Source organism: Dendropsophus ebraccatus, chromosome 3 (genome assembly GCF_027789765.1).
Source record: "Dendropsophus ebraccatus isolate aDenEbr1 chromosome 3, aDenEbr1.pat, whole genome shotgun sequence".
Taxonomy (NCBI): domain Eukaryota; kingdom Metazoa; phylum Chordata; class Amphibia; order Anura; family Hylidae; genus Dendropsophus; species Dendropsophus ebraccatus.
This window is the reverse complement of record NC_091456.1, coordinates 72,629,579-72,652,245: the sequence shown is the minus strand read 5'-3', so window position 1 is coordinate 72,652,245 and position 22,667 is coordinate 72,629,579. Positions and strand designations below refer to the sequence as shown.

At 43.8% G+C, this 22,667-nt stretch overlaps 1 protein-coding gene across 6 annotated transcripts in view; it reads right to left on the bottom strand.

Moving 5' to 3' along the window:
* Positions 1-22,667, bottom strand: part of PLAA (phospholipase A2 activating protein) — a 54,722-nt gene that overhangs the window by 7,803 nt on the left and 24,252 nt on the right. For 4 of the 6 annotated variants that reach the window (XM_069961989.1, XM_069961988.1, XM_069961991.1 and 1 more), the window contains 10 exons: positions 19,887-20,080; positions 15,799-15,899; positions 15,004-15,124; positions 11,664-11,831; positions 10,925-11,060; positions 10,481-10,650; positions 6,808-6,965; positions 5,009-5,228; positions 4,452-4,514; positions 1,997-2,062 (listed from right to left, as the gene is read on the bottom strand). In XM_069961989.1, the coding sequence (XP_069818090.1) occupies positions 1,997-2,062; positions 4,452-4,514; positions 5,009-5,228; positions 6,808-6,965; positions 10,481-10,650; positions 10,925-11,060; positions 11,664-11,831; positions 15,004-15,124; positions 15,799-15,899; positions 19,887-20,049 (1,366 nt within the window). In that variant the 5' untranslated portion in view covers positions 20,050-20,080. Of the gene's footprint in view, positions 1-1,996; positions 2,063-4,451; positions 4,515-5,008; positions 5,229-6,807; positions 6,966-10,480; positions 10,651-10,924; positions 11,061-11,663; positions 11,832-15,003; positions 15,125-15,798; positions 15,900-19,886; positions 20,081-22,347; positions 22,491-22,627; positions 22,651-22,667 lie in introns of those variants that run through there. The other 2 variants (XM_069961990.1, XM_069961987.1) reach the window with 2 other exon arrangements.

Here is a 22,667-nt window from a genome sequence, read left to right as displayed (position 1 = left end):
CTTCTAAGAGCTCTAGCACTTTCATTTTTCTATCTACAGGGCCATGTAAGGGCTTGTTTTTTACAGGAATAGTTGTACCTTGTAATGACTTCTTTCATTTTACCATAACATGTATGATGGAATCCCAAATATATTATTTATGAAGATATAAATAGGTGAAATCATAAAGAAGAATGCAATATGGTAACTTTTGGAGGATTCCTGTGTCTAGGTCAGGGGTGGGGAACCTCCGGCCTGCGGGCCGCATCCGGCCCCTGAGACCTCCCGATGCGGCCCGCAGCTCCCCTGTGATGCGCGCCGCTCTGGAGGAGGAAGGAGCCGGCATACACAGCATCCTCCGGTGTCTGTGACAGCTGCCGGACACAGGAGGATGCTGTCTATGCCGGCTTCTTCCCCAGCAGAGCGGCGCGTGTCTTCAGTCTTCTGCGGGCCGCGCGCGATGACGTCATTTCATCGCGCGCCGCCTGCAGGAGAAGACCGGCACAGAGGACCTAGGACAGAAGAGGACCTGGGCAGCGTGGGAACGGAGGTAAGGTGAGTGGGATGTTTATTTTTTTTATTTGGGGGTTAACTAGGCCACCAGGGACATGCCTGATGGGGGTTAACTAGGCCACCAGGGACATGCCTGATGGGGGTTAACTAGGCCACCAGGGACATGCCTGATGGGGGTTAACTAGGCCACCAGGGACATGCCTGATGGGGGTTAACTAGGCCACCAGGGACATGCCTGATGGGGGTTAACTAGGCCACCAGGGACATGCCTGATGGGGGTTAACTAGGCCACCAGGGACATGCCTGATGGGGGTTAACTAGGCCACCAGGGACATGCCTGATGGGGGTTAACTAGGCCACCAGGGACATGCCTGATGGGGGTTAACTAGGCCACCTGGGACATGACTGATGGGGGTTAACTAGGCTACCAGTGACATGACAGATGGGGGTTAACTAGGCTACCAGGGACATGACTGATGGGGGTTAACTAGGCCTACCAGAGGCATCGCTGGGGGGGGTTAACTAGGCTACCAGGGACATGACTTGGGGGTTAACTAGACTACAAGGGGCATCACTGGGGGGGTTAACTACAATAGCAGGGGCATCACTGGGGGTTAACTACAATAGCAGGGGCACAATACTTTGCCTTGCCCCGGGTGCTGCAAACCCACGCTACTAACTGCCGCACATGGTATGCGGCCCTCGAATGATTTTATTAATGCCCGACCGGCCCTTGACATGGAAAAGGTTCCCCACCCCTGGTCTAGGTTAATAGATAGGACAATTATGCACGCTACGGTATATGTTTATTTATTTATTTTTATAGGTTTTATTTTTATAATGGGAAAGGAGGGTGATTTGAACTTTTATTGGGGGAGGGGCTTTGGGGTAGTGTAATAATGATTTTTACTTTTTTTTTTTTTACACATTTCAAGTCCCTTTGGGGGACTTTTACATACAGTTGTGTGATTATTCACACTGATCACTGCTACCCCATAGCACGCTTCATAACTCAGGACATACTAGTACGCTCAGGGTCGTCTGGGTACAGACTTCCAGGGTGTACCGGTACATCCTTCGTCGTCTAAGGGTTAAACTGTATACCTATACACGCTCCAGGGCTCCTCAAGCGGTCTGCTTCTCCCGGAAGGGTCCCGGCCTGTGATCAGTTAGGCGGCCTGTCAGCTGAGACAGGCCGCTCTGAAGCATCGGCTGATCGCTGTCTTTATTACACGGAACGATAATTGGCTGGATAGGGCCGATTCGGCCGTTTATCGTTGCGTGTAATAGTGCCCTTAGTCTCTCCCTTGTGAGAAGTTGGCTGAGGCCGGACTTCTCCTTTAATGAACCGTGACCACTTTTTGGTGTAATGCAGTAAGAAAAACAAAAACATCATATTTCTTATGGCCATATAGTTCTTTTCTTTTGTATTTATTTAGTCTGTACATTCTAGTATGGAAAAGGCTTGTCATATTAATACAAATCTTTTAACGATAATGGTTACCTGTAAATGGATCTGCTCCTGCAGCAGGAAAATTTGATGATGAGCCAGGCATGTATCGACTGCCACCTATAGATAACAATAGGGCAAAACAAATAATACTAAGCCATCTCTACATTAACACATTTGTCTGGACAAGCAAGAGTAATTGTTTCAGTGTGTCCTTACATGATGGAAAACTTTATGCATGCCATTATGTATAGCTCAATAACACATGGTAACCAATTTTACAGTATCTTTACCACAAATTTAGGTGCAGGTAATAGGTTTGAGAAAAAATAGATGCTACAACAAAGTCAGAAATATCAGGACGAAAAGTTACCTGAGAGCCAATTGGAATTTAACCTACAGCAACCTTTCACAATAAGAACTAAATTGGTTTCTTTGAAGCCAGACGCTTTGATATATGGTTGCTGCCGGATCACCAGCTTCTCTCAATTTCCTATTCTTAAGAGACCTAATCAGCCTTCTGTCTACAGTCCTCTGCCTTCAAAGGATTCAAAGCCCTCCTGGAAAATGACAACTTATAACAAGCCTCATATGTTACATGTATGAAAGGATAAATAATTGTAGGGACAATCCCTAGCACCTTTACTGGGACGTAACTTGTTTTTTACTGCAATGATGTCCATCTTATTACCAACCACTAAAATCACAGAGTGCCATGTATTGCTGACACCTTTTCTTTGTATACTAAAGTAGTAAAAATTATTATATATAACTTAGCTCATACATAGCCGGCTTTTTTAAGCCTTCATGATTACTAAACCATACATAGGTCAGTGTAGGAAGATACCAAGCACTTGTGAAGGGGTATCCCAGAGAACAAAATATTTTCAAATCAACTGGTGCCAGAAAGTGGTGTTTTTTCCAGTCAAACAAGGTGCTCCCTGCTGTCCAGACCTGGAACAAGTTTCCAGGACATAATGCACCACTCTCCTCTGGTGCAGACATCAGCTAATAAGTACTAAAGGCTTTTTATTAAGGGGTTATCTGGCAGCATAAAAAAAATCTTCCATTGATTTAGAGGCAAAAAACAAAGTGGACACAGCACTATATTAGTGCTATGCCCATACATACAGCATCCATCCTAGCTGGGAGAATGAATGCCGGGGGACTCCCCGTGGCCAGGTAATTATGTGTATTTGGAAGGGGGGGGGCTCTTGTCTCTGGAGGTGCAATGCTGTTTTTGACCAAAAGAGTGCCTGGCAGGGCAGGAAGCCAATGACTTCAGAGTTCTGCAGCACAACTGTGAGCGTTCATCACAAATGCTCACAGTTAAAGGGACAGGGACCTTTGTACACAGGCCCCGTAGCAGTGGCATGGTCTTCCTTTATGGTAGCTACACCACTGCATGACATGACTGGTTATGAAAGTTTATGAAAGTTATCTAGTATATGTAAAAGTCATCATCTTTGCACAAGACTTTGGTACCTTTATGATTGTCAGAGACACACAGTGTCAATTCAGTTAGCCCAAGACAATCCATGTGACACTTTTTGTGAGAGAGATTATACCTTTGAAGTATAACTTCATGCTTACAATAAGCTATTGTAACATGGAGTCTGATGGAACATGCCACAGTAACAATCTTTTGTGAGTTTGGTATGGAAATTAACAGAAAATACCTCTTTTTTTTTCTCCGTATTAAATCAGACCTAGATATAGTATGTGACCACTGTGGTCTACAGGTATGATATATATTAATTTTTTTCATATTTATACCTTTCCTTTTTAGTGCTAACACCCACTTTTCTCTACCAATAGTACATTACTACTACTTGACCTTTATTTTAACAGTAATAAAAACAAATAATGCCATGCAATAAACCCAGTGTATGGGAAACAAACAGCAGGTTTGTACATACGAAGCTGCAGATATTTACCTTTAGACATTTTCATGCTCCAAAGATAAGTATTGTTTAGCAATCTGCCAATACTGTATAATTTATAAAAATCTAAATTTGTACATTAAGTCCTTTGGTCCACTGGGGGTGTTCTCTGGCCCTCCCGAGTGCTCCAGTCCGCCCGCCCACCAGCCTCTTATGTACCTCCTACTTATGTATATTTATGTGTGCATACCATAGACATCAATATAAGTAGGAGGTGCAGAAGAGGCTGGCGGGTGGAGCAATGCACTAAGGGTGCCCCCAGTTCACCAACAAAACTAATTTACATATTTAGACTTTTTATAAATTATGCAAAAATGTTAGAATAGATCACCAAGCAATACTGGAATCCACATTATAACGCCGACAGGGATATACCAGCAGGTTCATTTGTACAAACTTTGTTAGTTTCCCTTCAAAGTATCACTGTCACTTTAAAAAACTTTTGACATGTCATATAGACACATCAAAAGATTTGATCAGTCTTTGTTCTAAGAAACAGAGTTTATATTTCTCTGCCCGACTACCTCCTGAAATGATACTTTATTTGACAATGCTACTGAACTTGCCTGTGAACGGATCTGCACCAGAAGGAATAGAAGAGGAACCTCCAGGGATATAGCGGCCTCCACCTGTGAAGGATTAAGCATACTTTATTAGCATTTCAAATTTTATTTCAGTGTAATACTAGGACTTTTATGTGATGGCTTTTATGACAAAGGTGTTACATTCCTAAATATTTCTTGATCTAGAAAGAGTCAAAAGGAATATATGTTTTTGAAACATAAACCTTTTCATGATGATAAAAGAAAAAGTCTCAGTGATTACAACCTATTTCAGAATGGATACTTTTTGTTTTGATTATGATCAATAATTTTTATACTGTTAGGGACCATTATTTTGTATGGAATCTTTGCCCTCATATTTTTCCCATTCCCCTTCATATATCATGGCATTTTAAGAATACATACCTTTCCTTAATAACACAAGCACATAGACTACTGTGTCCTACAAGACCACAACCTCATATTTACCTACAGTTTGTAATATTTGGTCCACATACATGCTGTAGTCAAATGAATTGTAAGCACAGTAAAGGAATTTATAGTAATTTCCCAAAATTTACCAGTAAATGGGTCAGCAAATCCAGAATTTGTAGCAGATATAGTCTGTCCACCAGTGTTGTCAATAATGAATTTTGCTACTTGATCCAAGAACATAGGGTTCAGATCATTCTTCTGAAGGAAATTGTGTGCGACAAGCCATGGATCTTCTGTAACATTATATGGCAGCTTGTAGGAAGGCCCACTTTCATTCACATCAATTGTGAACACATAGTCATATTCCTATAATAAAAGAAAGATTTGTTCAGTTTTTTAACAGTACAGGATACCAAATGCAACTGATGCCTAAGCAATGAATACCGCATATTGCGGCATATAAGGCGACTGGGCGTATAAGACGACCCCTGTCTTTTAAGAAGATTGTCAGGGGTTTGCCTTATACGCCGGAAAATGTTAACCCCTGCCTGACCGCAGCAGGGCTGTGAACTGCAGCTAAATTAAAAAACAAACAATTAACTCACCTGGGGTCTGTTTCCGACAACCGCGCGTCTTCTGTCCCACTCCCGATGCAGGCAGTGTGACGTACACTGCCTGCGCCGGAGATCCCTGAAGCTCTGCCGGGTAGCCGAGTGTCTCATCGGAGGAGCTCGGAGACGCTTGGCTGCCGAGAGAGCTTTGGGAGAGTGACAGAGGCGCCGGAAGTTCCCGAAGCCTCTGCCATTCTCCTAAAGCTCTCCCGGCAGCAGAGCGTGGCCAAGCTTCTCCGATGAGACACTCGGCTGCCCGGGAGAGCTTCAGGGATCTCTGGCGCAGGCAGTGTACGTCACACTGCCTGCGCCGGAACGGGACAGGAGACGCGCGGGATGCCGGGAACAGGCCCCAGGTGAGTTGAATGTTTGTTATTTATAGTGGTCGCCCCATATGGTGGGGATACGGCTATTTTGAGCTCCCCCACAGTAAGGGGCGACCATACCCAACGTATAAGACGACCCCTGACTTCTAAGAAGATTTTTCGGGGTTAAAAAGTCGTGTTATACGCCGGAAAATAAGGTATATACAAAGCTAAACAAGCTATACAATTAAAGGCAAATTGTCACCAGATTTGCTATCACATCTTCTGCTCATAGACCTGAGTGCACTAGTGCTCCCAAAAATGTGTGTGCTCAGTAGTCCTGAATATTCATCAGCCAATCCCTCCACCCATCAGTTTTCTTCCTATACTGTCTATGGCCCCGTTCACACTGAGCAAGAACGTCGGAATCCCGCTGTGGTCAGTGTGCTGCTTTGAGTTAAGGACATGACATGTAATTTCATTGAGCGGAGAGCGGCCGGAGTGGACGCGCGCCCTCTCCTTCACTCCCAGTGAGACACTGAGCACGGTGGCATTCTGCCGATCTTGCTCAGTGTGAACGGGGCCTATAGATGGAAAGCTATCACTTGGAGCAGATGATAAATGCTGACTTTATTATATCTGCTGCATAAAAAGATAAAAGTAACATCACTGGAATCAGTGTCTCTGTTACCTGTTTAAGCTGCTTTTAGATAAGACAAAATAAACATAGTGAGCCCTTAGCGACTGGCCTATTTTTCAGCTTACTGATCACAGAATTTTCTTTATTTTTTCCTTGTCGCAGTCCAGGAGTCAGAACGGTTTTTAATTTTTCCTTTGATGTACCCACATGAGGGCTTGTTTTTTTTGCTGGACAAGTTGTCCATTTTAACAGTATACTTTTTGTGGTTCATAAAATCTACTGATTATTGCTTTTATTGCTTAACTTACCCACTATAGAATGTATCTGACATATCAGAAGATTATATCCACTGCATTTATGTAACAGAACAGTGAATTATATCAACATACTTTTCCTTCAAATAGTGTTTTTCCAGATGTTTGCTGAGTGGCCCCAGAAGAGCCAACCACATCTCCAATCTTCATCCAGCGCATTTCACTAACACTCCACTGGTATGCTTCCACTTTGCCATCTTCTTTTACTAGACGAGTCTGCCCTTCTCTTGTACCTGTGAGTGTAAAAAGAAAGACATGATTTCAAACCTTGCTTTAGTTTCTTTTATATCGCTTCCACATAATAAAACAAATTGTTTATCCCTTGTTAGAAATCCAATCAACACAAGTATAGATCTGCTGTGCAACTAGCGGAGCATATCGGCCATGGCTGCAGCAGTAGCTTTACAAAAGGGAAATAGATGTTTTATTATGCTGCACAAGGCTGGGAGGGGGTGACAACTAGTCATCTGGGGGCGAGGAGCCATCTATGACTACAAATGGGTCTGCCTGTCAATCATCCACACACTGCTTGCCACCGCCCTCCCGACCTCACACAGTGCAATAGAACATCTTTTTCCCCTTTGTAAAGCTACTGCTGCAGCCGCGGCTATATTGTGCTGCTGAAAACTATATCAGCAAAATCATGTTAACTGGTTCCCTTTAAGGAAAAATAAATGCAACTTTAAACAATATGACATAGCTATAGGTGATATAGTTATGAGGAATATAAGCAGTTGAAGCATTAAGAAGCCAATCCATTTGGTGTCAGGCCAGGCAGCTTGCATAGTGTCATATAAGGAGCAAACACAATTGCATAACTGTGCTAGGCATAACATTCGCACAAATCTGGTACAATTTGAGCCAAAAAACTTCCATGACTTATTCCAAATTTCAATCAGTTTTATACAATTTTTCACCTCATTCCACAATGAGGCTATGTTCACACGCTGTACAAACAACGACTGTTCTACCATGAGCGGCCGTTGTTTAATGCTACCTATGGCTGGAATTAACGTTCATGATAATTAATTCAGGCTGTAGGTAGAGTTAAGCAATGGCTGTTCACAGCAGAATAGCCATTGTTTGTACGTAGTGTGAAGGCACCCTAAGGGTGTGGAAAACTAGAAAGTGGACCTGGTCAATCTGGGGTCAGTGGCTTGATACCCCTGGGGTACCTAGTGCCATTCTCTTACAAATTTGTAGCAATCCTATACAAGTGTTCTTTTGTTTTGTTTTTTAATCAGATCATTTTTATTGAATTTTTCAATAAAGGACAAATGAGATATGCAAAAACAGCACCACACAGGGCTCTAACATTTGATCTATATAAGTGTTTTTGAACCTGCCTCTAATTACTTAACAGAACTGTGATATGTATCTAGGGGATGCTTTTTAGGAATCCCTCAATTCCAAAATCAGGATGCAATATACATGAGGATGTGCCCTTCATTTGGTATATTTAATAGAACTCCTGCACATGGCTAGAATAATGGCTTATGTCATACTGATTCAACAATACTTATTATTTGGTCAGATATTGCTTAGTTTTATGGTTAAAGGGAACCTGTCACCCCCCGTGCCGGGGTGACAGGCTCCCGACCCCCCGTTAGAGCCCCCTATACTCACCTAATCCCGCCGGGTCCCGCTTCTGGATCCGGTCGGGTGACGGAGATCTCAGCCGCTGCAGCCCGGCGCGCGCGCTGAGAGATGAGTCCAACACCCATAGAGAATGACAGGAGAGTCCAGCGCTCCGTCATTCTCTATGAGCGTTGGACTCATCTCTCAGCGCGCGCGCCGGGCTGCAGCGGCTGAGATCTCCGTCACCCGACCGGATCCAGAAGCGGGACCCGGCGGGATTAGGTAAGTATATGGGGCTCTAACGGGGGGTCGGGAGCCTGTCACCCCGGCACGGGGGGTGACAGGTTCCCTTTAAGTTTGATTTCTCACTATGTGAAGATTAGAAAAGTAAGAAACAAAAAGAAGAAAACCTATGGACATCCGAATAGATTATTTATACTACTGTACGATGTATCTTCAAGCCCTGCCAGACATTAAAGGGGTTGTCCGGCGATAAAAAATTATTCACAGAATAACACACATTACGAAGTTATACAACTTTGTAATGTATGTTATGTCTGTGAATGGCCCCCTTCCCCGTGTTTCCCCCCACCCACGCTAGACCCGGAAGTGTGGTGCATTATACTCACCGCATCTCGTGTCGTCCACGGTCTCCGATCGTCAGCAGTGACGTCTTCTTCGGGAGGCCGGCGGATCTTCCCGAGTGCCGGCCACCCTCTGCAGCGTCATCCGAAGCTCAGCCGCGATTGGCTGAGCATAACTGTGCTCAGCCAATCGCGGCTGAGCGGCTGATGACGCGGCCACGTCATCAGCTGCTCAGCCGCGATTGGCTGAGCATAACTGTGCTCAGCCAATCGCGGCTGAGCAGCTGATGACGTGGCCGCGTCATCAGCCGCTCAGCCGCGATTGGCTGAGCACAGTTATGCTCAGCCAATCGCGGCTGAGCTTCGGATGACGCTGCAGAGGGCGGCCGGCACTCGGGAAGATCCGCTGGCCTCCCGAAGAAGACGTCACTGCTGAGGATCGGAGACCGTGGTCGGCACGTGACAGGTAATGTATAGCGCACCACACTTCCGGGTACACGGGTGGGGGTAGTGGGACACGGGGAAGGGGGCCATTCACAGACATAACATACATTACAAAGTTGTATAACTTTGTAATGTGTGTTATTCTGTGAATAATTTTTTATCGCCGGACAACCCCTTTAATACTGTACATTTGTTTGACGTTCTAACAAAAACTAGAAAACTAAAAAAGAAAAAGAAACGAGCTGGCTTAAATATGGCAAAAATGCATCAAAGTTTGGTGCATATTTTTGGCATAAAACTAAAGCCAACTAATAGGTGATTGGACTAGACATCTTTTTAAATCAGCATGAGCCTCAGTCCATTCTAAGTTTACACTGTTTAAAGGGGTTCGTCCAGGATTTTTCAATAAACCAGCATTGCATTGACTTCTGTAGATGTCGTATGTTCTATATACACTTTCATTTTTTATTTAGAGCACTTATTGTGTTCTCAGGCTCAGTCACATGACCAATGTGCCTGTGTTTTCTTTACTTCCTGTGATGTCACAGTCCCTGTTTGGTTCCTGTTCCTCCCAGTGAGGGAACAGTAAGTCATCAGGTGGGTGGGGCAGAAATCCACATTTCTTTAGCCCCACCCCTGCAGGAGGAGCTAACATCTGAAAATGCAGCAGTAAGGCAGCATGACATGGAGGAGACCAGGAGCTGATAGCTATAGTGTGGGGAGCACTGAGGTTAGCCATGTTGTGGGGGGTACAGAGGTTAGCCATATTGCTTTGTAGTGCTGGGGTCCAGGGATAATGGCTTCATGTATGTCCCCCAATGTCTGTATGGATTTTACCACACTCTCCAAAACAATGTTTGCCCCACTGGGGATAGAAACCAATACGAGTGACCACAATCTCTGTACAGCACTGCAGAATATAAGCTATATAAATGAAGGAACTATATTATTGTACTATAAAGCTCTACAGAGTTGGGTCAGTGCTGCTGCTGTCTGTAATATGGAGAGGAGAGATGATACGTCACCTCATGTCAGACCCCATTCTATTGATTTCTTGCTGAGGTAAACTTGCTGCAGAATCCTGGCTCATTGAAACCCCAGCCACCTGTAGAATGGTAAGATCGCAAGTTTAGCAAAATTACCAGGTTCGCTGAGATGCTCTTTTCCAGGAAGATCCTCTGTTTTGATGTCTCCCAGGTCACCAGTTTTAGGATCAATAACTGCTTGGGACAGTTCATCTTCAAAAGCCTGGAGCTCTTCAGCACTGGCCATACGTTCCTGGGACTCCGTAAACACTCGGATTATACCATCACTACAATAATAGATGCATAGCACATTTATAGGCTGCAAGCTAAAATATCACGGCATAACAAGTAATAGGCTCTACTCCAGCATGACCAGCTTCAGCAGAAAAATCAGAAATTGAGAAGTGTATGGTTATTTTGGTTCCACTGGCGTCTATAAAGAGGTGAAAGAAGCAAATTTCTGCAAGAGGATCTTATTACTGTCTGTGCAGTAATGCAATGGTTACTCTTTAAATAAAATTGGTTTATGGAGACTATAGGGTTTGGTCGTGGTAAATGTACCTTGATCCCACCACAATGTCTCCATTTTCCAAGACGCAGCAGCACCACACAGACTGAGCAGGTAGACGAACTGTCTGTGCACACTCTCCTTTTCTCCAGATCCTCATTGATCTGTCCTCTCCTGTGGTCACAAAATCTAGAAATAATAAAATACAGTGTAAATAACATCACTTTGTTATGGACAGTAGAAAAACACAGAATACAATACATGGCAGCTATTTAGCCTTATCAGCCTTATGCAGGAAGGGGAAAATAACACTAGAGTGTAGCTTTAAAGAATATCTCCACCTAGAAATGAAAAATCATACACTGCAGTCCTCACAATACACAGGAACATTTGGCAAGGCCAAGCGTTCCTGTGTTCTCAATGGGAGGGGTAAGCTGCAGCCAGACTGCTCTGACTGCAACTTATTTCTCTGAGAACAGAGGGGTTTGGCCATCACACCTGACCCCTTTCTCCACCAACATCATCAGTGGATGGTTAAGAAAGACCCATACACCTTCTAATGATAGCATGCAGATATAAGGCATGCTGGTTTACCAAAACTTGATCCTTTGTTTTTGTATGAAATAAAACTACTTCCTTATTCCCAATGAATTAAAAATGTCCGCCTAGCTAAGTGTTTGTGTGTGTTTATGGCGTGAAATAGCTGTCAGCTGTCAGTCATTTGTGTAGGGAGCTTTAGACCTTTGTCAGTGTATTTACAGTTTCTGTAACCGTCTATACCTATTTTCTTACCTTGAGAATTTGCAAACAGACATATGCTATAGATATAATTGGTGTGTCCATAGTAGATTTGTAGGCACTCTCCAGTAATAAGCCACCGTCTTATACTGGCATCATTGGAGCAAGAGAGAAATTCAGCCTCATTCAATGTTGCCAGCCCTCTGACACAATCCTCATGTCCTGTAAGTCAAAATGTTAATGTTATTTTCTACAATGAATTATGTTTTTTGGTGTAAGATTTCTTCTTCTAAAGTAGAAAAACTGTTATATGTAAGGGTGTCTCTAGATAGGAAAATATTAAATTGTCAGTGTTAGTAAAAGATGCAGTCTTACAGAATAACAAGATTATCCCTTCGGCTCTTTGGGGTTTGTTTTTATACATTTTATTCAAATAAATGTTGAAGCTCATTGCATGAAGAAAAGAAGAAAAATTATCAAACTTGCTAATACTGTACAAAAAGTACAGTAACAAAATTCTTGCCCACATTCAAATACTGTCCTGAGCAGATTGAGGCTGGGTAACATTATACATTGTAAGGCTATCTTCACAGTACCTAAAACTAAAAACGTTTTTGTGCAGCGGAACACAGCCTATTCACACATCGTAAACGCCCAGGCCGGGATCTGTGCGGCCCCGCAAATAACTGACATGTCAGTTTTCTGCGGCCGGAATTCAGTGAATTCCGGCCGCAGAAAGACCTGTCAGTTCGCACAGTGAAGCGAGCGGCTCCGGCCGCTTGCCTCACTGTGTGCTATGGTAAGCTCTAATGCGGGCGCACGCTGATGCCCGGCCGATACTTAAGTACCGGCCAAGATGATCCGGCCAGAGACCGGCCATTCCGTGACCCGGCCGGTCTTATACATTGTGTGAACATAGCCTAATATTACATGGAAGTCAATGTGTTTTTCAACTTGACTTCAACTGCAAACATTCAACTGCAAACTGCTATTTTGCTGCAAAACTTCACAGCCATGGATAGTGAATTCTTGTAACTGAATTCAAGATAAAAAAAAAAAAAAAAAACACAGATATCACCAGTTTGTGGATGTATGGTTTGTGCATTTCATCTACAGTGTGGGAACCCAAGCCAAAGCGCTCTATACTGTATATGTCCCTATTACGTGAAAAGATTATCATACGAAAAATCATTATATTGTTTAAATTTAAGGAGTAATCTTTCAGTGTGTATGCAGGCTACAACCAAACGACTAATAAAAATTTATTTTTTATGTCTTTGATGGCATCTTTTGGGATGACCATAAAATCACTGTTAATCATTCGCTAATTGTTTGCAAATCTTCCGTTGTATACTGTATATACATCTTTTATTCTTCATTCGTTATTACGATTGTTCATATACAGTGGAGCCTTGGTTTAAGAGCGTTTTGGTTTAAGAGCTCACAGTTTTTCAAAATTGTAACTTGGTTTTAGAACATTGCTTTGGTTTAAGAGCTCCCTGTACTGGGTGGGAGCGCAAGTGGAGGAGGGGCATGGTCTGCATAGCGGGATCTAAAGCCCTGTACTCTGACCCAGGAAGTCTCCATCACCTTCCAAATCATAGCAGATCCACTTCAGGCTGGGGCTTACATCAGGGGACAGGACTATGGAGGTAATCTTTCCATAGCTGTAACCCCTCTCTCCCCGGACAGAGAGTGCTGCATGTATGTGCCCACATCTGCCCTGCTCATTCCTTCATGCTCCCTGCAGTCTCTGTCAGCCCTTGTGTTTCCCATGCTCTTAATTCCTGTACAGTAACTTATATTATCACATATTCAGCTGTTTCTAAATGTTTGTTTCATTTGTTTTACATGTTATTCAGAATAATAAATCATTATTTTTGGGGTGTGAAACCAATTGTCTGCATTTCTATGATTTCTTATGGGAAAATGTGCTTTGGTTTAAGAGTGGATTTGAATTACAAGCACGGTGCTGGAACGAATTATGCTCGTAATCCAAGGCACCACTGTACTATCGTAATAACTTCTATGGTTCAGTGTATTTATTGGAGAAAACAAAAAAATCACTTTGTGCCCCTATTACACGGGGCGACTGTGAGGACCAAACTAGCGCTGTCAGCGATTGTTTGCTCCTCATTCCCTGCTCAGTGCCACCGCTATTACACGAGGCGGCAGCGAGCAGGTGAGAGCAGGGGGGGCCGTGGAGAGGTGCGAGGGGGCTGCCCGAGTGGCCGCTTGATTGTCTGGGCAGCACATAGCGTATAGCAGTGGTCTGCTGCCACCACTCCTATTTCACAGAGCGACAGAAGCAGATCGTTGCTATATGAGTCGTTTGTCTTTCAACATGTTGAAAGACAAACGACTACAACAATCAGCCAACATCGATCATGTCGGCTGACCATTGTGTTCTATTACAGAGGACGATTATTGGCCGAATACGGCTGATAATCATTCCGTGTAATAGGGCCGTTACTCTCTGAAGAGTGTGTGTGTGTGTGTGTTCCCAGGCACTTTCCCTCCCACCTCCACAGAGTACTACTGAAAATCTGATCCCTGAGCTGCTTCTAAAGGCCCTATTACACAGGCCGATGTGGAGGAGCAAGCAAACGCCGAACTGTCAGATCAGCACTTGCTTGCTCCTCGTTCCCTGCTTGCTGCCTGTGGTCCCTCCGTATTCTGACAGCGAGTGAGTCATAGTACAGGGGACTGCGGGGAGCTGCGGGAGGGGCTCACTGGAAAATCTTTAGATTGTCTTGGGGAGCCCATAGGAGATAGCGGTGGTCTGCTGCCACTACTCCTATTACACAGAGCGACAGCCAGCAGACCATTGTTATCGCGTTATCGCTCAAAAATATTTCAACATGTTGAAAGACAAGGATCAACCATTGACTTTTAACAGGACCTATTGCACAAAGCGATTATTGGCCATAACAGACGATAATAGCTTGGTGTAATAGGGCCTTAAGTCATAACTAGTAAACAAAAGCAGTAGCAGATTTTTGGATGACACTCTAGCGGAGAAGTAAGATGCTTGATAACAGCAGAATCAAGTATTTTTGTTTTTTGTTTTCTCCCAATCCCTCTATACACTTGAATGCTCAGTTCAGCTGAGCATTCATGTGTTCTAAATGGAGAGGAAGGATAAGCTGATTTTAAACTCCCCTTTGGATAAAGGACTGGGCAATTTAAAATTTACAACTCCAATCTTATCAGGAGGCCACCATACACATTAGAGTGCTCCTGCTGCCAGCAGTTCATTTTTTCTAAAGTGTATTAGAGCTTCAAGCTCCTTCCTGAAGTGCACCATTACACCCGTAGATAAGGTAATATGTTGTCAAAGTTATACCTGTATATTACAAATGTCTAGGCAGAAACCTTTCAATATTTTACACACCTAAAAAGGTCCTCTCACACCGCCCTGCCTTCCACAGCTTGATAGACTTGTCTGCTGATCCAGTCAGCATTAGACCCTGCTCAGGCAGAATTTTTACAGCCCAAACTGCAGCAGTGTGACCCTACATGAAAGAAAAAAAGGAAAATGTAAAGCTTTGACATTAAACAGTCATAGTCAACCCAAACCCAAAAGAAAAATGTATTGTTTATTACTATTGTCTATGATACACATTAAAACTAGGTTTCCATAAGGAGCATGTCTCTCGCACAATCTTTAGGGTGATATGCTTAAGTTGTTAGAAGTTTCTATCCAGCAGATTCTTCGTCATGTTCTGCCTTTGGAAACTATGAATGACAACAGATATTTCTCCAGCTCCCAAAGCGGGTTTCATCCAGCTGTATAGCTGTGCAATCCAGGACCCAGCACTCAGATTCCATGTAAAAGCCAGCATTATTCATTTCACATTTCAGACAATTTTAATGTTTTCATTTATTCTTCATTGTCTTCTAAAAGCCATAACTTTTATTTTTCAGTCTACAGAGCCAAGGACTTTTTACTGGACCAGCTGCAAAATGTATAGCATATAGTATGTACATTTGTTGGATGACATTAAACAAGAACCCTGCAATTTAGCAGTGAGCAATTACTTTATAGCTTATTTCATTCTTATTGCACTGAAATGAAACAATTTATCTGTGATCTGTTAGGAAAATTTGCCTAAATATTTTAATCACATGGCAGCATACGCAGTTGTGCAGCCTCAGCTCCACTGAGCGTTCTGTTCAATAATCTTACCTGTAAGGTCATCATGCACTTCTCATTTAGCCACACTTTTCCAGTTGTATCCCATGATCCACTTAACAGGGTGCCAAACTTTCCAGAAGAAAGACTGCATACTTAGAAGAAAAAAGATGATATTATTACTACAGTGATCAACATTACATAACACTTAGCAAAATATACACATTCCGGGGGTCTAGCTAATGTCTCTTGGGCCCTGGTGCATGAAGTCAACTTGCGCCCCCCCCCCCCTTTCTTCCTCAACCAAGTAATGCTATTGCTGTGTATATATACAGTGGTTTACCATCAATATATTCTATTGAGTCATTACATACAGAGTGAACTTTTCCAAACATTTATTTCTGTTAAAGTTAATGATTATGGATTACAGCCAAGAAAAACCTAGAAGTCAGTATTTCAGAAAATTAGATTATTATGTAAAACCAACTGAAAAAAAATGTTTTTAACACAGAAATGTCGACCAAATGAAAAGTCTGTACAGTATATGCCCTCAATACTTGGTCGGGGCACCTTCTGCATGAATGACGGCATCAATGTGGTGTGGCATGGAGGCGATCAGCTGATGGCACTGCAGAGGTGTTATTGAAGCCCAGGTTGCTTTGATAGCGGCCTTCAGCTCATCTGTATTGTTGGGTCTGGTGTCTTTCATCTTCCTCTTGACAATACCCCATAAATTCTCTATGGTCTGGCGAGTTTTCTGGCCACTCAAGCACAGTGATGCTGAGGTTAGTAAACCAGGTATTGGTACTTTTGGCAGTGTGGACAGGTGCCAAATCCTGCTGGAAGATGAAAATTCCATCTCCAAAAATCTTTTCAGCACATGGAAGCATGAAGTGCTCTAAAATTTCCTGGTAGACGGCAGCATTGACTTTGGTGTTGATGAAACACAGAGAACCTACACCAGCAGATGACCTGGCTCCCTAAACCATTACTGATTGTGGAAACTTCACACTAGACCTCAAGCAGCTTGGATTGTGTACAGCCTCTCCACTCTTCCTCCAGACCCTGAGACCTTGATTTCCAAATGAAATGCTAAATTTACTTTCATCTGAAAACAGCACCTTGGACCACTGATCAACAGTCCAGTTCTTCTTTTCCTTGGCCCAGATAAGATGCCTCTGGCGTTGTTTATTGGTCAGGAGTGACACATGGAATGTAACACTTGTAGCCCAAGTCCGGCAGACATCTATATGTGGTGACTTTTGAAGCACTGACTCCAGCAGCAGTCCACTCTTTGTGAATCTCTCCCAAATTTTTGAATGGCATTTTCTTTACAATCCTGTTAAGACTGCGGTTCTCCCGGTTGCTTGTCCACCTTTTTCTACCACACTTTTTCCTTTCTCTCAACTTTCCATTAATATGCTTTGATACAGCACTCTGAGAACAGACAGCTTCTTTAGCAATGAACTTTTTGTGAATCATTGCCTTCTGGACATCTGTCAAGTCAGCAGTCTTCCCCATGATTGTGTTGTATACTGAACCAGACTTATGGTGCGTTTACACAGAGAGATTTATCTGACAGATTTTGGAAGCCAAAGCCAGCACTGGATTTGAAAAGAGGAGAAATCTTAGTGTTTTCTTTATGACCTGCACCCTGTTAATAGTCTGTTCCTGGCTTTGGCTTCCAAAATTTGTCAGATAAATCTCTGTGTAAATGCACCAATAGGGACCTTTTATAACACTTAGAAAGCCACTGCAGGTGTTTTGGGTCAGTATTCTAATTTTATGAAATACTGACTTTTGGGTTTTTCTTGGCTGTAATCCATAATCATCAACTTTAACAGAAATAAACGCTTGAAAAAGTTCACTCTGTATGTAATGACTCTATAGAATATATGAGGTCACTTTTTGAAATGAATTACTTAAAAAAAATAACTATGTTGATATTCTAATTTATTGCAAACCACTGTTTTAACCAAGATCGATATTACGAAAACTACCACTATACAGGAAGGAAATATTATCACCATACATATTACCGCCATACCTGTTACTGACCAAATCCAGTATACTAACGCCACCGCTGCTACTGAATAATCCACTGTACACATATCACTATCACCTCATCCAGTCATATAGAGGTAGCCCCAGCTCTACACAGGTTCTGTACACCATATACATTACAGTGCAGTTATATCCACAGGAGACATCTTCTCTAATCAGAGTTCTTCCTTTTTCATTTTCTTCTCCATCTGCCCTGGGCCATGAGAACATCTCCGAGCCACGAATCCACCAGACAGACATATTAGGCTCCTCACTCTAACACCATCCTCATTCGGTGGGTAGGCTGACTCAATGTGACCGCCTTATAGAATATGACCCCCTCTATGTAGACCACTATAGTACATGCATCCCTCTGTGCATGCCCTATTGCATACGCCCCCCCCGTGTAATAAGCCCTATAGATGCCCCCTGTGTAGTCCCCCCTTATAGATGCCCCTGTGTAGTCCTCCCTTAGAGATGCCCCCTGTGTAGTTCCCCCTTAAAGATGCCCCCTGTGTAGTCCCGCCTGATAGATTCCCCTGTGTAGTCCCCCTTATAAATGCCCTCTTTGTAGTCCTCCCTTATAGATTCCCTGTGTGTAGTTCCCCCTTTTAGATGCCCCCTGTGTAGTCCCCCCTTATAGATGCCCCCTGTGTAGTCCCCCCCTTATAGATGCCCCCTGTGTAGTCCCCCTTTATAGATGCCCCCTGTGTAGTCCCCCCTTATAGATGCCCCCTGTGTAGTCCCCCCTTATAGATGCCCCCTGTGTAGTCCCCCCTTATAGATTCCCAGTGTGTAGTTCCCCCTTATAGATGCCCCCTGTGGAGTCTACCTTTATAGATGCCCTCTGTGTAGTCTCCCCTTATAGAAGCCCCCTGTGTAGTCTCTCCTTATAGAAGCCCCCTGTGTAGTTTCCCCTTATAGAAGCCCCCTGAGCAAAGCAGATTAGCAAAAAAAAAAAAAAAAAAAAAAAACTCACCTAACAACACACTCCCCTGTCGGCTGTCATCAGCCTGGGGCAGTCGGAAACTGTATTGTGTGACCACAAGCAAAACACTGCTTGCAGTCACAAGATTGGGTGATTGGGTGATATGGCGGTGCGGTAGCCAAGGGGGGCGGTACACATTTTTCAGATAATCATAACATAATAAAGTAACTGTCATTAAAGCCTATGGAGGGGGGAGGACGAGTGAGCAGGAAGTGCTGAAAAGCAAAAAGACTGCAGACTTTCTGGCCAGAGAAAACGCTGGATTCACATGTTAGGCTGCTCAGTACTGGTCAGAAAACTTCTGAAGGTAGGATTGCAGGACATTGGGTTTTGAGTGTATATAGCATATAGGAGGCAGCACACAGGCTAATCTGCATCTAGACTGAAAATGAGCTTAGGAAACGCAGACACAGAGATGGCGTTTAAAGGGTGGTAACCAAGGGGGTTATACTAGAGATATCATGTTTAGAAATAGTGCTGCTCCTCATGTACACACAGGACAGCACATCCTGAAAAGTCAACAGAAGTGACAGTTCCGTGTCCAGTCATTTTGTATAGGTTTACATACTTGCAGCAGAATTTTTATTCCGCTGCGAGTATGTAAAACCCCTCCACCCTTAACCCCCTAACCCAGCTAATTTTACATACTCGCAGCGGAACCCCTTAAGTATTAATACCTATACAAAATGACAGGATTGTGAATCACATCAGATTTCACTGTGGAATTTGCAGCAATACGGTACGTGTGAAGCTACCCTTAAAGTGGTTATTCATAATTAGAAAAACATTGCTGTTTTCTCCCAAAAAAGAGCAACACTCTTGTCCTCAAGTTGTGTTATGAATACCACACACAGGACTGGTGTGGAACTGTTTTCTTGCACGAAAAGCAGAAATGTTTTTCTTATCCTGGATAACCCCTTGAAAATGAAACTCCAGCCAATATGTTGCTGGTGTGGACCGTAAGTAACTTTTACTATGTAACTGTATGTCAGGAAATCTGACCATGTAAATAGACCCTTATTCAATATCACAAATACAAATGCCAAATGCGACAAAAAGTGTAATCCAATGCTTCAATCAAGAACGAGCAAAAATGAAGGCTATACTTTACCTGTGTTCTTGTGGCCCTTCAGAACATACAGAGGGTTTGGACTATCAAGACTGAAGACACAGATGTTATGGTCATTTCCTCCGGTGGCGATCAGTCCTCGTGGATAGGTATCACTTGGTGGGATATAGCAGACACAGGAGACAAAGTTGGAGTGCCCCTTCATACGGTTCAGTTCAATAAAACCTGTACTGGGACTGAACATTTACAATACAGGTTAGTTATTCCTCAAACTCAGCTCAGATCCAGTAACTCTGCCTATATCTTAAAGGGAATCTGTCAGCTCCTGGGCCCTGCCTAAGGTGCGGACAGTGTGCTGTAGCCGGCAGCCCCCAGTGAGCATGGTGCCTTTTTGGTAATTTTCCGTGCAGCGTATTATGTGCAATCTTATGTCTCCTACTGTACAGAAGAGTCAAAGAGAAGATGTTCATGCCACACTCTGGCACGCTTCTCCACTCCTTCCTCCTCCCTCCTCTTCATGAATAATCAATGCTGCCCGGCCTTCTGTTCCCACAGCTGTCAGATTGCAGATCAGTCCTCTGAAGGCAGTTTATGGGTACAAACACACACACCGTATATGCAGCAGATACGCAGCAGATTTGATGGTGCAGATTTGATGCTGTGTTCAGTTATTTAGATCTAATCTGCTGCGTATTTGCTGCATATCGCAGCAGTAAATACACTGCGTGTACGGTGTGTGGGTTTGTACCCTATGTCTGAAAGAATCACTCAGGTATAATAGAATCTCTCTGCTCAAATGTGTTGGAGCTGTGGTCTAGGGGTAACTGACCTGCCAGCAGTTCATTCTCTGGTTCGAATCCCCTGATGGAAATTTAATGGAGGCCTTTTTTCCTCATTATTGTATCATTTTTAAGGCTATGGTCACACACAGTATTTTTGCTCAGTAATTTGGTCAATATTTTGCAACCAAAACTAGGAGAGGATTGAGAACACAGAAAGGCTCTGTTCACAAACTGTTGAAATTGAGTGGATGGCCGCCATTTAATAGCAAATATCGGACGATGTTTTAAAATAACAGCAAATATTTGCTATTAAATGGCGGCCATCCACTCAATTTCAACAGTGTGTGAACAGATCCTTTCTGTGTTTTCAATCCACTTCTGGTTTTGGTTGAAAAATAATGACCAAAATATTGGGCACAAATACTGTGTGTAAACATAGCCTTGAAAATGATACAATAATGATAACAACATAAATAAATAAAGACCTATATTTGACTTCCATCAGGGGATTTGAACCAGAGAATGAACTGCTGGCAGGTCTCTAGACAGGAAAGTGTCCCCTAGACCAGTGCTTCTCAATTCCAGTCCTCAGGCCTCACCAACAGGTCATGTTTAAGGGATTTCCTTAGTATTTCACAGGTGATATAATTATAATCATTACATCAGGTATTAGCACAGGTGTCCTTTGTATGGGATATCCTGAAAACATGACGTTGGTGAGGCCTGAGGACTGGAATTGAGAAGCACTGCCCTAGACCACAGCTTCAACTATATCTGAGTGTTTTTTTCAGACAAAAACTGCCGGGGTCCCGGCGTACTGCTCTCCCGCCCGGCCAATCAGTGGCTGCGGCAGGGCAACACACTGATTGGCCAAGCAGGATAGCAGTACGCCGGGACCCGTGCAGCGAGGACAGGTAATGTAAACAGAGCGGGAGCCGGGCGGCAGCTGAAGGGCTTAAGGAGCCGGCAGAATTACATACACGCAGCGGTCGTTCAGACCGCTGCATGTATGTAGTGAAAGTGATCTGCCAGGACCTACCCGACTCACATACTGAAGCTGATGTATATGTGCACATACAGGCACAGGTCCATTCACCTGGCCCCAATAAATCAAACTGTGTAAAACTGAAGCAGGCATTAACTGTCTCCAACAACCAATCACAGCTCAGCTTTCATTCTACCAGAGCAGAGAACTGAGCTGTGATTGGCTGCTATGGGCAATTTACACCAGTTTCAGCCAGTCGGTGACAAGAGGTGGGATCCGTTTCAAGTCCTCCCAGATCCCGCCTCTGTCACTGACTGGCTGAGTGGACCTGAGACGTCACGTCTCGGGCCGGCGTCAGACACTAGAAAGCAGCCGGGGACCGGAGCGCAGCGATACGGGGCCCGACGCTGGATTCGGGGAGGTGAGTGGACGTCTTTTCTCTCAGCCAGCTCCTCCCTGGCCAGATCCCACAATAGCGCCCCCCCCGAGTACCCCTTTAGGAAATCTATCAATGTGTTTGGACATATCTGTTTCGTCCGAACTCGATCACTCTGCATTTGATTATTGGTGACTGAAGAAGTCAATGTGTAAGTTCCCCTATTGGGCTATAGGAGTGGGTTAGGAGGCCATAACTTGCTGATTGATTCCCTGTAATGTGAAACCTCCTCCAGAGCTCTGCTCCATCTTCACAGTAATATAAACATTCACATAAAGAGTGAAAAACTGCTACAAAAACCTGTGTGACCCTCCCCTCCTCCCTAATTTCAATCTATGGAATAAAAAAGCCACATGTCCCTTCATCTCCACACGCTGCAGTATCTTCCTCCTGGAGGGCAGCCATAGTGAGAGGTGTGCTGTCTGCCATCCGGGCACTACTAGGATGGTCTGGCTGCGGCTTCTGCTCTGGACTCTCTGATAAGTCGGTTGTCTCCCCACATCCCCCGTGCACTAGTAGGGAGCAGAAGCAGCCGGCAGGGCTCCGGCATCACCATGGTGAGGGGGGACACAGCGCACACCTGTCCTAGCGCCCTCCGCCTCCCTCAGGGGGTCTCTCAC